Here is a 16,349-nt window from a genome sequence, read left to right on the forward strand (position 1 = left end):
GTGGAAGTCACCTAAACCACCTAGAGCTTCATTATGGGTCAATGACCTAATGATGTTCTTATAAATGGAAAAAAATTAAATACTCTCGTAAAGGGATCAACTGAAAAATTTCACAACATATGGGATCCTTTAATAATTAATTTTCAGAAGAATACAGTTCCCCCTTTCTGAAGACATAAGGGAAGTACTGGAGCATATGTAATCTTTTAGGTACATACAAGGAAATACAAGTACATACATGAGATTATGTATATATTTGTCTATTTATTTTTTATACATTCTCCTAATTTCTTAAGTGTAATTCCATCATACAACCACCCCCACCACCACCACCAAATTTGTTGGATTGGGGTATGGGACTGTTATGTTTGATTGGGGTATGGGACTGTTATGTTGGATTGGGGTATGGGACTGTTATGTTGGATTGAGGTATTGGACTGTTATGTTGGGTTGGGGTATGGGACTGTTATGTTGGATTGGGGTATGGGATTGCTATGTTGGATTGGGAGGAGAATTAATGTTTATTTATTTTTTTTAAATGGAAAGAAAACAGAATTCCTTTGGAACTGTGCTTGTCACTGAACAGTTTCTGTTTTGCACCTTGCTCTGATTAAATAAAAAATATATATTTTTAAAGGTATGTTGAGTGTGTACAATTGTACAGTGAAATGTGAGTGAAGTTTCCTAATCTCTGCATCTCCCTGTTAGCTAACAATCTCCTTGCTTTATACTTCCTAACAGTATAAATTAATTCAGTCATTCATTCATTTTGATAAAGAAATTGACTAAATATTTCCTCAGCTCTACTATAGCCTACTCTCAATCTGCGGTGTGCGAGAATCTATGAGAATTTGTTCACAAATATGAACACCTTCAAAAAATATTTTGGAGTATGTCAAAGTCTTACAGAAGGTTAGACCCATAATCACTAATGATGCAGGTCCCAATAGTTTGATTTAATGGGTGTGCTATGATTGCATACAGTAGGTGGCAGTAATGTCCATGTGGAGTCTGTAGTGATGAGAAATCCGGCTCTGCTCAGTGAGTCAGGGCAGTCGACTCAGCTCACCAGTATGAGCAGACTCTTTTGGTACCCAAAAACTGGCAAGTAATATATAAAATTCCTGCATTACTATATATTTGTGCCTGCTACATAAGCAGTAGTGCATACGAAACTTCACACTCCCTCAATCTCCATCCATCCATTTTCTGTACCGCTTATCCTACACAGGGTCATGGGGAGCCTGGAGTCTATCCCAGGAGACTTGGCGCATGAGGCAGGGGACACCCTGGACGGGGTGCTAACCCATCACAGACACTTGCACTTGCGCATTCACATACTATGAACAATTTGGAAATACATGTCCTTGGACTGGGGGATGAAACTGGAGTACCTGGAAGAAACCCCTGAAGCACATACACACAGGGCAGAGACGGGAATCGAACCCCAACCCTGGAGGTGCGAGGCAAATTTGCTAATCACTAAGCCACCATTCCCCCTCCTTAACCTAACTGCAGACACATAGTTTTGGATGTATACTTGAGAATTCAGGAGAAGGTAGGCCAGTGGAAGTACTGGATATGTTCGAAATGGCATACCATGAATACTACTCACACTAAACCCAGTGCAAAGGTAATATATAGTAGGCCTATATGTAGTATCTGAATAAGAATGTTTCAAGTATGACAGAGATACTCAGATAACGTAAACTCAGCCTGAAGTTTCACGTGTATCCAGAAATATGTGACTGCATTTAGGTTAACTGTGAAATGTAATATTTATTAGGCAACTATAAGAAATTAGATGAAATGTTAGTGGTTGTTATGTCCAACTTTTTTCCATTGTTGAGATTCAGGGCTTCAGGGCTTTTGTTTCCAAGCTTGACCCCACGTGCATCCTGCCTACAATAAGGAACAAGAGGACCAGGATAGTGGTATGATATGCTGAAGAAAGAGACTATGGCCATGGAAGAGGTAGCAAAAGCTGAATCTGTTTGACTTATAGCTGGCATGTAAAGCTGACATCCTAAACATGGATGCCTTTCTTTGCATTACCCGAAATTAGGTCACTCCTTAATATCAGACCTGGCTGTGTTTCTTTTAAGGCCTGGTTTATGCTTTGTTAAAGTGTTTCTAATCAGAACATTCCACCAACATCTTACATGGCATAAAGATAGAAAAAGTGCTTGTGTGTTGGCATAGGCAACTGTGCTAGATTCAAGGTTTAAAGCATTTGAACTAGCAGTTCATAAACTGCAACTGAGGCCAAGAAACTTGTGTGAGTTACTGGGTCAGTAAAACTCAGAAGGTACAAAGTGCCATTGCCAATGCCACAGACAAGGCGGTATCTGACTGATTTACAGCAAATGACTCACTTGAATACTGAAGCTCATCTAGGTACTTGGGGTGTAATGATCAGACAGTTGAAATCAATGCATCAGTTTAAAAGCAATTTAACTCTATTATTGATTATAAATCAATTATTATTGATTACAATGGATTATAAATATATTATTATTGAAAAAAGACAGACAAACAGTGTGTAAAAAAGAATTCAGATTTTTGAACTGAAGTGAGCCTAGCTGAGTTGAGTCGAGCCGTACCGTGAAGTGGAAAAGTGGCTGATCCTTAAAGCAGTCCTTCTATGTCTAGGTCTAAGTCATCATCATTCCCGATTAATGGAAGGTCTACCCCAGATTCTGATTTATTCTAATATTTTGAGATACTGGATTTTTGATTTCCATGAGCTGTAAACTGTAATCTACAAGATTAAAACAAAAAAGGCTTGAAATATTTCACTTTATGTATTATTAATCTTGAATATATGAAAGTTACACTTTTGGAATTAAATTATGGGAAAAAATGAACTTTTCCACGACATATTTTTTTAGATGCACCTGTATAAGCATATACTAAATGTCTTAAATTGTTTTTGTGTGTTTTTTTACATGCATAAGCGTAAAGAAAATCAATACACAAAGCGTAGGAATGTTTACTCTCCAGCAGATGGCAGGATAGAGCTGGCTGTTTGGTGCTTCGAAGCTTCAAATCTTTATTTTTTTTCTTCTTCTTCAAATGTGTCACTAAATCAAAAGCTTCTTTCTGTTAATCTCTATAACATACTACGTACAAACATTTTTACATAAAAAATATCGACATCACTAGTGGTGCAACGTTTGGCGTACAATTTACTATCCTGTTATCTTTCAGTGGGTCAGTGAGTTCTTCCGGTGTGATCACTAGCACTTCCGGGATTTTCCGCAGTGAGGCGTGGTGACGAGTTCCAACAGCAAAACAGGTATCTTTGCTAAAATAGCATGCTGTTATCTCTGTGAAAGATGGTTAACACAGTGATGCGATTATGAATAAACAAATTAAGATCTAATTCCTACATGAGAAAGCTCTGGGCAGTTTTTGATGATGAGGATAGATAGCTGGCCAAAAAAAGATAAAAAAAAAAAACCCCAACAACAACAGCCCGGTTGGCTTTTAAAAGGTGCAATAGTGGATTTATTTAAATTCTTTATTTGTACAATTAATCTGGAAGAAACGTAGAAGTTGATTAAAAACAGTGGATTGAGCCTTGTATTTAGCAAAGGTTTATTAAGACGTTGAGAATACCCGGGCCGGAATACCTGTTTGTGTTGGGATGTGTTTCCCCCTTTATATGGTGATTTTATTTACACTCTACAGCAGTAGTCACCAACCCTGTTTCTGGAGATATACCTTCCTGAAGACTTCAGCTCCAATCGTAATGGTGCCCATCTGATCTTCTAATTATTGCCTTAAGAAGTTCATAAACTACAACAGGTGTGTTAGATTTTGGTTGGAGATGAAACCTGCCAGAAGGTCGATCTTAATGAAGAGGGTTGGTGACCACTGATCTACAGGTCACACAAGATTCTGGGAGCAGAGCTTCATGAACATGTGCAGGAATGAGGGAGTGAGCTCAACAAGTAAAAAAAAAAAAAAAAAATTCCATTCAAATGTGGAACCCACCTAACTTCTTGAAAAAGAAAAGACTAATCTAACCTAATGCACCTTTAAAACATAAATGTATTTGTAATTACTGCAAAGTAAAATATGAAGTTGAACTCGGTGAAAGCAAATTTGTTGTGTGCCCGAATGGCCTATGTGAATTCACTGGTCATTCCTTCGGTTGTTCCACATGTTTGTTTGTTTTTTTCCTTCAGCTTTAATCCTCAGAAGCTGTGAGATGGCAGAGCCTCGAAGTCAGGTCTCGACTTCCATGTCCCAGAAGTCAATGGGATTTTCGGCCTCGGATGGGCCAGCAACAGAGATGGACCCGGTGGAATACACCCTCCGCAAGCGGCTGCCCAGGAAGCTACCAAAGCGGCGCAATGATGTCTACATCAACATGAAGACTGACTTCAAGGCCCAGCTGGCCAGGTGTCAGAAGCTGCTGGATGGCAGTGCAGGTCACAAGGAGATCTGCATTCATGGCCTTGGACTCGCTATCAATCGGGCCATTAACATTGCTCTGCAGTTGCAGGCATTCAGTCAGGGGGCAATTCAGCTCGCTGCCAACACCTCCACTGTAGAGCTCATAGATGATCTGGAACCTGAGGATCCAGATGAAGCTGGGGAGCCACTGACACGCACGCGCAACAACTCTGCCATCCACATCAAAGTGTTCTACCCCAATGCTTAAAGACAGATCCAGCTACAAAGTTTTAAGAAGTGAGACTATTGACTTCATGTCCATGTTGATAATACACGAGAAAAGGACAAGCCAGTGTTTGGTTTTAGTTGTATCAGGCTGTAAGCTTTCTTCTTTGCTAATGCACTGAAAGTGCAACCTGTTACAATGAATTACAAACATTGCTGAAGAGATGCCAAATTGGAGACATTCAGATGAAACGGCATTATGTAAAATTATGATATTACTGTCTGAACTGGAAATTAGGAAGACTTTGTGTGAATTTAGCTAAGCAGCACTGTCCAAACCTGCCATTTCACTGACAGTAAATGGAAGGAGATCTAGTCTTCAGGGAGAAGAACTGTGACCTGTATCTGTGAATCATGTTTCTGTAGTTCTCATACAACCAGGAGGTAAAACATTTTGTGCTGGTGTGTTGTTTTGGAGTGAAAAATATTATTAAATGTGTCTCTGCATGTCAGATTTCCCCGAAGCACAAATCGATGTATTTTTTTTAATTAATCTTATTTTTGAACATTTGTTGCATAGTTGTTTAAATAAAGCACTATTATATACGTATACAATTTCCTCCTCATCCATGGCTCTGTGCAAGTCTTTTACTGAGTAATATAATTTTGAAAGGATGTTTGGGGGATTACTGGCAACTCAGCACATCTATTACTGCATGCGATGTGAAACGTATCAAGCTTTAGCAAAGATATAATTATTTCTTAATATAAAGAAGCTTCATATTACCGAGGTAGCAAGCTGGTGTTAGCCCTCCACCAGCAGAATTCTGAAAAGCTCTTCAGGTGTTTGTGTAATGTTGTATAGGGAGGACCAATACAGCCACCAGAAACAGCTCATTATTCTAACAGATCAGCATGTGGATATTACTTAACTTACCACTATTTTATGAAGTCATTTTATCTTGGCAGATTGGATGTATTTATTAACTTATTTTTGGTTAAAAAGGCTTCTGTCTTGCCACTCTACCTCATAGCCCAGAGATATGAAGAATTCGGGAGATTGTTGTCATATGTAAGAAGCAGATAGTACTTACCAGAAATTGCTGCAATTATTTTAATGTTGCTGTAGGCCTCTTGGCATCCTGTCTAACCAGTTGTCTCCTGACCTCTCAACAATTTTATAGGGACGTCCTGCTCTTAATAGTGACACTGTCATGCCATATTTTCTCCACTTGTTGATTATTGTCTTTTCAACAATGAGATCCCATACCTGCTTTGTAAGCTCTTTGTGGCCTATAGTCTTTCCAGTTTTATGTTACCAAGATGTCTGGGAAAATCTTATAGGAACAGCTTTACTTTATTTGGGAGTAATCAGTTACTTTAATTGATGGCAGGTGTACAGTATACTAATTAGTATTTAACATGTGTTCGAATGTGATTAGTTGATTCTGAACACTGCCACACTCCCCATGATAAAATTATGCACACTTATGCAAGCTAGGTATCGGAAGTTTTTTGTTTTTCTTTTCCCAAAAACTTTTCTGGGTGTTTGCCACTGGATATTTATATGTTGCAATTTCACAATAAAGGCGGAAAAGTTTTTTGATTTAACTTAGTTTAAGTTTTGGGGTTTTTTTTTTACATCACAAAACCTGTAATTTTAACATGGGTGTGTAGACTTTTTACATCCACTGTATAGTTTTTTGTTATTGTTTTTTAATCAAACAGCAACATAGGATTAAGTATAGGAAAAACGTTTAACGTGACTTATTAAGAAAATTTGAATAGCATTTTCATTCATCTAGTTTGAAAGTCTGATAGATGGTGGAGTTTAAAGTAGTGTCTCCAAGTTGTGTGGTCTTCACATTGTGCCTACACAGGCTTCGTGGAAGCAAGAAATGCACGAACATGCATGAATGAAGACAATCAAGCACGATGACAAACAATCAAACATATTGTTTCCTTGATTTCCTTCAACTACTTTTCAGAATAATATTTTGCATTTTATTAACCAAATAGGACAATTGGTAAAAGAAGCAAACAACAGTAACAAACAGGAAAGTAGTATTACTCACTTCCGTCCTTACACACTGATTCACAAACGAACCCAACAGCGAAAACATTGTTAAAAGAAAGACAGAGACGACAAACAAGAATGACCAATCCGAGCCTGGAACGCAAAGAGAAACATTAGACAAATGTCAACTACCCAAAGGTTTCCCAGGCCATTACACCAGACTGTGAACAGAGCAGGAGTCATGCAGGATGTTCTTCATACAAACCAATCAATATTTTTCCTGGCAGTGACGCAATATTTTTTCTGGCCATTCTCTGTGCGGTGCTGTGCGTTTGCACGTGAAGCCAATGCAGACACTTATAATCAACACACAGTCTCATCAGCCCTCACAAACCCCCCCCCAGTTTCCCCCCAAAAGCGTAACTATGTGGTCTCTTCCTCTCACCAGAAGTGACCTGTAAACAGTCTGTCCACTGATATGTCCATCTCTCTCTCATTCTCTCTCTCACACACATTCCCCAAAATACTCATATTCACTCACTGTTGCCCGCCCGCACACACACACACACACACACACACACAATCTATATAAAATCAGTGCATTACTGAGATTGATAAATATGACTAAAAAGCAGCAGGTCTATTTTTAGAGGTGTTAAAGGGTAAGACAGAAAGCAGATGGCTTCCTCATACTCTATAGTATATAATCTATAGCATAACCCATAATCCAGCTTGTAGAAATTTATATAAATATTGAGCATCATAAAATCCACACAAATACACTGTAAAAAATTATTAAAAGTGGTATCTGATTAGGGTTGATGCAGATGCATCTGAGATATAACAAATGTCAGTCAAATGGGGAGAAAGGAGTGACAGGCTGCATCATGTACAGAAACGTGTGCAGCGTTGGTCAGGGCAGCAGTGAAGAGAACTACGTCCTATGACCATCTAGGGTTCTTGAAGATAAATATATTGTTCCATTTTTCATTCATGGTGAGAAAGTGCTCCAGCTTCCAACATACAGGCGAGCATGATGCCCTCGACAGTTTAGTACTAATGTCCCGCCTTTTATTACAGTCTGCTCCAATCAGTTCGGTTTATGTCTTGTCCATGCTCCATTCATCTGATATGTTGCTGGCAGATTGGTGCATTGGAGAGCAAAAGGCGCACTTTCCCACGCAGGAAGTTGATGTGGACCTGGAAGAGCTCTGAGGCCGAAGATACTTTCCATGTCTCCTCTGTCCCACCACTTGTAGGCACATAGTCCTGTGAGGCAGAGATAGATAGATAGATAGATAGAGCGAGAGAGAGAGAGAAAGCGAGAGAGACAGAGGTGGGGTGGCAGAATCAATCAAATTGATCAAATTGAATGTCCTCTATTTTCTTAAAGAGTAAATGTGATCATATGGTCATGCACTTAATTTTATTCAAAGGAAATCACTGTAATGGAAGTTTCCTCAAATCAAATTGCAGACGTGATCTACTTTGGCATGACACATAGAAGAAAGGTTATGTTTAGCTGATGTTTGCTTTAGTGGATGAATGACTGCAGAGCTGGGCTTTCTCCCAGCATTCTCTGAATACACAGATACAATCAGTCTTTTCCAGGAATTGAGTGATTCTGTGTGTCTTCCACAAACATACGTATCAGTATCTCAAAGTCGTTGATGTGCTGGGATCCAGCACTCTTGTTCATGCTGTCTCCCACACATATACGCACGTACACAAGGACAAGAGTGCTGGATCCCACAAACCTGCGTTCAGTCACTCTTCTGTGAACTGAATGCACCACAGGACTCCCTATCTCATCTCTCATAATTATAGGACTCACCTGTATACTGAGGCTGCGCAGCACCTGCTTGAGGCTGGCAATGTTTCTGATGCTGGCTTCTATGTGGGAGTGGAGTGCAGAGTTGGTGATGGATGCACCTAATGAGCTGATGGCCATGTTTAACAACCATAGTCCTGTCTGCACTTCTTGAGCCTGCTCCTCTGTCTGCAAGCACAAATTTTCACTTACTTCTAAGAATAATTTGGAGTATATGACTGAAATAGAAAACAAATCGATTTTGTTGTCTACAAACCAGATAAGAACAAGAAGATTACTCACATTTTTCTTTTCCCAAACATCAAAATCCACTCTGGTCAGAGGAACTGTGAGAGGTACAGCAATACTGCATTCCTCTGTACAAAACCTCTAGGATATCAAGATAAGGTGATAATGTTAACAAAGACAGTCCACCTGTCATCTAAAATACTAATTTATACTATGCATATACCTAGTTACACAACATAACCATTGCTTAACTTTTACACTAGCGACATACATTTACATATTCTTTAACTGTTTTATCAGATAAGGGCACTTTGTAAGGATACAGTTACTGACTGCAGTGCATCTGTTGTTACGCACAATTTGTCATGCCCCATCAGTTTGTCGAAAGTAACCACCACTGGATCACAACTGGTCAGATGTTATTTAGATAGTGACATTTCAGTGACACTGACAAGGTAGTGTGTAAATTTCCCCTTAATGTAATAACATTTCCCCTTAATGTAATAAACCCTGATAATAGGTTAGGCAGTGATCCTATTTATTACTGCTAGCGTACATGACTACGTCAAACAAATTAGTGGGAAATGTACGTGTCTTACCAAAGCAGCCTCAGCATCCCGTGCTTCCTTAATGAAGTGGTTGAGAACACGCAGGTCACAGATAGGCCGCAAAGGGGAGGGTAGGCCAGGCCGAATCCACTCCAGTATGATCAGCAGCAAGGCAAGGAGTCCTGCAGCACAAAAACCACAGCACTTAGACCAACAAACTGAAAACAAGGCTGAGATGTTTACCCGGGTCTGGAAAAAACATGCTAAGATATTGACCCACAGCTGTGGTCCGATGGTGGACTAAAAGCACAGCAATGCTATAGCACAGATCAAATGTTAATCAAGCCTGAATCAAAGTAACCACAAGAGGGAGTGATGATGCAGCAGAGACTACACTTAGGAGCAAGACAAACACTTTCAGCAACATTTCAAAATGTTCCAATTTTCATACAAGAAAATGAAAAATGGACTTATATTACATATAATGCCAATTAATTCTATAAAAACTGTCTGTAATATTCTGTAATTTTTAAAAAAATATTTATGTCAACTCTATAAATGTTGATGTATCCGTATACAACAATTGATTCTTAATTGGTTCTAAAATTAAGTCAGACTCTTAATGACTTTTCAGCCTCTTCAACCAGCAAAGAACCATGTGTTATTTGCCCATGTATGACCTGAAGTATTCAATGTAAAGTTAAGTTGTTAATAATGCACATGGTAAAAGAGCAGCAATCCTACCGGAAATCCCCTAATATACCCCTAATACAAGGCCTGGAGCACCTTTTACTATATAAAGTTTCTATTACTAAGGCTTGTAATAAACAACAGTATGGTCAGCTCCTATAAGGTAATCCATGTAATCAAAAAGCTAAATTATTGTTATTAGAATTATATTGTAGATTGGAGCAGTTGAATTTATGACATCCATAAAAAAGTCAATAGTGAAATGTGCTGCCTTGTCAAGCAGTACATCATCATTTAACATTTGTAGTGGCTAAACCAATCTTCAAGAGTCTTCTCCTTCTATCATCAAGCTATGCTGCACCTCTGTCATTCAACACAAGCTTTCAGCTGAGTCTCAGGAACATTTGTTTCATGAGGCAGCATTCCGAATGTGCTCTTCCAGCAGTAACTGGATGATGACGCACTTAAGATGACAAGCATTACTAATCAGAATTTGTGCTGGCTAGATGCACTTCACCCGTGTTACTGACACCAGGGTGCATCTGGGTTCATCAGCAACAAAGCCAGTATAATATACTGGCTTTCCTTTCCCTGCAAAAATAACTCAACGTATTAGACCAATATTAAATTGTTCACTAGTAGACAAGTGGCTAACATGTGGCGCTCTCACTGCCACGGCCTGTGTTTGATTCCCGGTCAAGGGAATCATACCTGGTGGGTTGCATAAGCCAATACACGTGGGGTTGCATCAGAAAGGGCATGATACTTTTGCCAGAATCAAAATATGTGTATGGGTGATCCGCTGTGGTGACCCCGAACGAGAGCAGCCAAAAGAGGAAAATACTTTGACTGACATTAAAAAATATGACATTGATATTAAATATGAAGATTTGCGTGAAGCATAGGATTTAACCTTGAATGAAGGAATCTTGTATTTTAGCAGAACAAAATTATTTAAATATTTATGATCAAATCTGAAGCTAAGTCAAAAACCTATTCAAAACTATGCTAAATAGAAATATGCAGCGCTTTGGTCATGCCTGAGAAATTGTATGACTGTTCACAGAAAATGTAAAGTGTGATTCCCCTACACAAGGTTATTTTATCTCTGCTCTAAGGTCACAATGCATGAAAAGGTTCTTATATAGTATTCCCTCCCCTGCCAACATTATCACTTAAAGCCTAACAATTGTAAAGTACCCTAACAAGACCTTTAGATCACGAGGGTTAGGACTTGGCAGTAATCCAGACTTCACACCTCCTAGGCAGAAAGTTCACACTATGCTGACATTCACTGTTGGCACAGTGTCTGTTACCTTTAACAGGACTGGCTACAGTCCTAAATTTGACCCCTTGCAGACACTCTGCACATGATTATTTGGTCCCATGACTTAACAATAAAGGTAGGATGATTGCTTCTCTCATTGGTTTTCTGTTCAGTCTGTGACAGAGAATTGTATGAGTGGGCAAGAAACGGCATGGAGTATAATCCCCTACTCCATTGATTCCCCTTTAAAGATCCAATCTTAAAAAAAAAAAAAACAATAATACAAAGCAAACTCTTTTCAAACCTATTAGATTTAGACCAAATATGTAACCTACAAACAATTTGTTAAAGAGACTGTTAATGGAAAAAGGATGCCTTGACATTGTTCAGCAAAAAGCCATGCATATGACCCAGTTCCTGCACAATCACTGTTTAACTCACTATGCAGAATTGTGCATGATTCAGCAGTCTTCTATAGCAACCACCAGTAGTAAATCATGCTTAAAAACTGTTAAGTCATGCTTGTGATATTCAGACTGTGAACTCAGGTTCTGCTGTGCTTTGGCTTGATGGTAACTTTTTACAACCTTTTGGATTTTAACAGAAAAGCAAGACAACTTTCTAAAGTTTAACTAACACTATTGCAACAGTGTTCCAAATGACAAATGACAATTATGACAAGGGCAGTGACTACTTTATACTGTACACCTTATGTATGCTATGACTTATGCTATCATTAGGTTGAGCATATAATGAATGAATAAATGAATGAAAAAATGATTAAATGAATGAATGAATTAATGGTTAATTTACCTGGAAAAGGAAAAAGATACAGGTAGCCTATGAAAAGAGCAAGCTACATGTGGGCAATGCGTGCACATTTCAGTGGACACCAAATTCTCAGATAATAATAGTTGCAAACAAGCAAAGAGAATTGCTTAAGCTTTAACCTGCCTAAAGCCAAATAAAGTGGTCCGTGTGAATTTCTTAGGTTTAAGAGGTTAATGAAAGGTAACGACAACCGACCTTCCAGAAAATTATCTATAAAGATTCACTTCTAAGTTGCAAGCTACAAGTCCAAGCAAGATTAAAGATCACAATATCGATATAGCCTTCGCTGCTGAGAGACCAGCAGAAGCTGAAGTTGACTTGAGACAAGATCTCCATGGAGCAACTGCAATCTTACCTGTGCAGTAAACCATTCGCGAAGCACCCCAGCATTTTTCAAACACATGATGAAAAACCAGTCAAGTCCTCAAAAGATAAACAGCTAACGTTAACTGTTTGGGGAAAAGACATGTGTGTGTGAGAGAGTGTGTGTGTGTGTGTATGTAGAGAGAGAGTGTGGAGAGAGAGAAAGAGAGAGAGAGAGTGTGTGTGGAAAGACAGAGTGTGTGTGTGTGTGTGGAGAGAAAGTGTGTGGAGAGAGAGATAGAGAGAGAGTGCGTGGAGAGAGAGAGAGAGAGTGTGGAGAGAGAGAGAGTGTGCGTGTGTGGAGTGTGTGTGTGTGTGTGTGTGTGTGTGTGTGTGTGGAAAGAGAGAGAGAGAGAGAGAGAGAGAGAGAGAGTGTGTGTGTGTGTGGAGAGAGAGCCTGCAGGAGTGCGGATCTAATGTGCTGCCTGTCTGCCTCTGCATCACTCTACAGGCAGCCAGCGGTCTGACCTTCACCTCCAGCTACTGATAGTAAAGACATCCACAGGTCAAGCGCTCATGCAAAAACAAACAAACAAACAAACAAACAAACAAAAAGAACACACACGCACGCACACACACACACACACACACAGGTGGTTTGATTTACTCACTGGGCATCTCCATCTAAAAATTCGCATAATCCCTTGCAGGATCCTCGTCGCATTGCCCGCAGTCCCGTCTATTGGCCATTAATTGCCTGTGCAGCGCTTTTACAGAACTGTCATTGAGTTCGCACTTATCCAGTTGCATCCGTTGTACTTTTTCTAGCTTTGACTATGCAATTGGTTGGAAAGGGTTTCTGAACTAGCCTACTTCCTGTTTGGAAAGACTGTTTTTCTTTCATTGATGTCACATAGCGTGTATTTTTGCGCAGAAGTCCAAAGAGGTAGCCTAAATAACCCTGAAAATGTTTTCTCTCTGACCAGTTCATCCTCTGATTATGTATTTTCCTCTTGGCTGACTTCCATATGAAGGGTGACACTGCAAACAAATAGGCCTAATAGCAATAATCAAGCATCTATCTCGCACGATATTGTCGACGCTTAACCCCGACAGATCGGATGAGACGGATAAACAATGCTGATGGACACAGGCAGAGCTCCTCACTACGCCTGTTAGTCAGACTGCAGCTCAGAGAGCCATTTAACACGTGGCCCCTCCAGTGGGAGACACAGAGAGAGAGAGGCAGAGAGAGAGAGATCCGCTCATTGTGCGCATAATGAGCAGTAAAGAGGGGTCTAGTGTCGGAGTGTGGGGGGGTCTTTGGGTGGGGGCTAATAAAAATACTAGGAGGAAAAAGTCATGGGAAATAAATGTCGCATAATAAGCGTAAAATAGAGAATGAAACAAATTATAACATAACCTGGTCATTTTTTCCTCTCTATCGGCTGCTCCAGCCACAGCGGTTCACTCGTCCGCATATTTTAATTCTGGTTTTACGGCACATGTTTTACGCCGGATATACTTCCTAACGCAACCCTCCCCATTTTCCAGGCTTGGGACCGGCACTGAGAGTGCACTGGCTCGTGCAACCCTCTAGTGGAGGGGGTTGGTTCCCTGACCAGGAGTGGAACTCAGGCCGCTGCTTGCCACTAGTCCACCATGGAAATCATGGTCATATTATCGTTTTAAAAAAAGATAAGAAATAGAAAAAGAAAAAAAAAAATTTGAATAGGGAAAAAGACTTTAATGTGATGTCCTTGAGCCACCCTGACAATCCTGCAATACAGCCTTGTGTAATTTAGTCAGGACTGTGTCAGTGTAGGGCCATGCACATTCAGATGTCATACACATTAATATATAACAAATGTCATCGCGTCCATTTAGACATGTATGGCATTTGGCAGACACATTTATCCAGAGCGCTTTACCTTTATCTTATTCATGCTCAAGGGCTGCTGATCGGATGGTTGTGCGTTATCATGATCTCATGATCTTCCAAGCAGTTGTCTAACATTTTATCCACTGACCTACCACTGCCCACATCCAAACCTTAGACACAAAAGAAATCAGACTGGCAGGATCTAGGAGCGAATCAAAGAGAGACAGTGTAAACAAATGGGACTGAAAGCGTGAAATCCAAGTAGCGTGAGTCCAATATCATACCATAAAAGAAAAAAATGTTTTAGGGGTTTCTTTCTGGACAGGTAAGACATTTATTTATTCTCTAATTTGATAGGAAACTGGAAGCAGTTTCTCAAGACCATAAATTTTGGTGAGGCAGGACAACATTAGTAATGACATGCCTCAATCCAAATTAGGTCAAGGGGCTATCACACTTGACTTATGCTACAGGGTAGTATGTAGTGATTTTTTTAGATTAACTCAGTAATAGACAGCTGATATTCAACAACACCCAGCATACAGTCTAGCAGTTTGGGTTTTTTTCTTCTGTGGTTTAGCTTTGTTCAATTGTGCTTCATACAGCAGGTGAGGTTCTAAGTAAATCTGCACTTATATAGTGCTTTTTTCCAAAGTATAGTGCTTTTTACACTGTGTCTCATTCACCCATTCACACACACACTCACACACACCAATGGTAGCAGAGCTGCCATGCAAGGCGCTAATTTGCCATCAGGAGCAACTTGGGGTTCAGTGTCTTGCCCAAGGACACTTTGGCATGTGGCAGGATTCATGCGGGCCGGGAATCGAACCGCCAACCTTACGTTTAGTGGACAACCCGCTCTACCACAGCCACAGCCACCCAAGTACATCTCAAACTCATTTAATATAATTATTTGCTATAAAGCCAGATCTTGGAGGCTGAGGAGTACTTTTAATCTGGCAACATCTATAATTTTGACCACTAGGTGCAATAATAACTCTATGGAAGTGAAAGGGGGCAGTGTGTATGGATTTTAGCTAGTGTGCTAACACTATCTGGTTTGTGGCAAACTTTACTGATGTCTATGTCTGATGTAATGTCTATCAACCCTTGGAAATGCATAGCCTTGGGGAAATCCTCTACATTCAGTCTGTGGTCTGGTGCATGCAGTGCACTATGAGATTACAGCAGGGCGACCCTTTCCCCTTCAGCCACAGCTTATAGTTAATTTCTATTTATACTTATATTATAAACATATAATTATATTGATCATTTATCTGGTTAGCTAAGGTTAGGTGACTAGTTTATTCTGTAGGGTATGTGCTATTTATGATGTTATGATCTGGCAGAATGAGCACAGTTAAATCAAACGCACACTGTTGCTTGATCAGGCAGTCATAGTAAGAGGCTGATGGTGGTTAGTGATGTCATTAAACCAAAGTATAAAGGCTTGCAAAATTTATAAAGTTCCCCCATTAAAGATATGTGAGATACACATGGTGTTCTGTGATTGGATGAAGACACATGCAAAAATGGGGAGGAAAATATAGGAAAAATAGATATAGGAGACATCACTACAGCACACAGCCTAAATAAAATGTAAGATATAAACTAAGAAATACTGACAGTGTGAGTCATACACAACTATGGCTACACATACCCTTAACTGTATCCCTAATGTCAGAGATCAAAATGAAAATGTTTGAAAATGTTCTCCAGCCAAAACTGGACAGTAGAATTACAATAGAAATAGTACAGTAGTACAATTATAAAGTACAATAGTGCAAGTGAGAGTAACAAAGACTTGGCTCAAACACAGTAAAGATTCCAGAAATTGTTACCTAACAGGAACTTTAAAAGGAGACGATGGTAGCTGACACAGAAGTGGTCTACTAGGTCTGGAGAGCAACCATGACTAATGCAGAAGCACCACCTCAGGATCTAGCACTAGATATATTGGATAGCAGGAGCACATGTAAAGCTTGCCAAATAGATACAACATTTACATTGGAGTTTATGGTACTTTTATATTGCACTCTATAGTGCAAACTGAACACCTAGGAATAACAGCTTAACCAAATACTAGTGAGCCAAAAGGTAACACAGGTGTGAGCGCATGC

General features: G+C 39.7%; 2 protein-coding genes across 3 annotated transcripts; one reads left to right on the forward strand and one right to left on the reverse strand.

The window, feature by feature from the left end:
* Window positions 1-3,228: 3,228 nt before the first annotated feature.
* On the forward strand, window positions 3,229-6,015 carry pop7 (POP7 homolog, ribonuclease P/MRP subunit). The gene is made up of 2 exons (XM_053629360.1): window positions 3,229-3,298; window positions 4,194-6,015. The coding sequence occupies exon 2, from the start codon at window positions 4,217-4,219 to the stop codon at window positions 4,670-4,672; it is 456 nt and encodes a 151-aa protein (XP_053485335.1). The 5' UTR covers window positions 3,229-3,298; window positions 4,194-4,216; the 3' UTR covers window positions 4,673-6,015.
* Window positions 6,016-6,582: 567 nt separating this feature from the next.
* On the reverse strand, window positions 6,583-13,065 carry epoa (erythropoietin a). Of its 2 annotated transcripts, none has more exons than XM_053629358.1 (5): window positions 13,016-13,065; window positions 9,305-9,435; window positions 8,760-8,846; window positions 8,481-8,645; window positions 6,583-7,915 (listed from the first exon to the last, which is right to left on the reverse strand). In XM_053629358.1, the coding sequence occupies exons 1-5, from the start codon at window positions 13,026-13,028 to the stop codon at window positions 7,769-7,771; spliced, it is 543 nt and encodes a 180-aa protein (XP_053485333.1). In that variant the 5' UTR covers window positions 13,029-13,065; the 3' UTR covers window positions 6,583-7,768. The 2 variants fall into 2 exon arrangements, with proteins under 2 accessions (XP_053485333.1, XP_053485332.1); XM_053629357.1 differs by lacking the exon at window positions 13,016-13,065 and adding an exon at window positions 12,397-12,714.
* Between the last annotated feature and the right edge of the window lie 3,284 nt (window positions 13,066-16,349).

This window comes from Ictalurus furcatus, chromosome 7 (assembly GCF_023375685.1).
Source record: "Ictalurus furcatus strain D&B chromosome 7, Billie_1.0, whole genome shotgun sequence".
Taxonomy (NCBI): domain Eukaryota; kingdom Metazoa; phylum Chordata; class Actinopteri; order Siluriformes; family Ictaluridae; genus Ictalurus; species Ictalurus furcatus.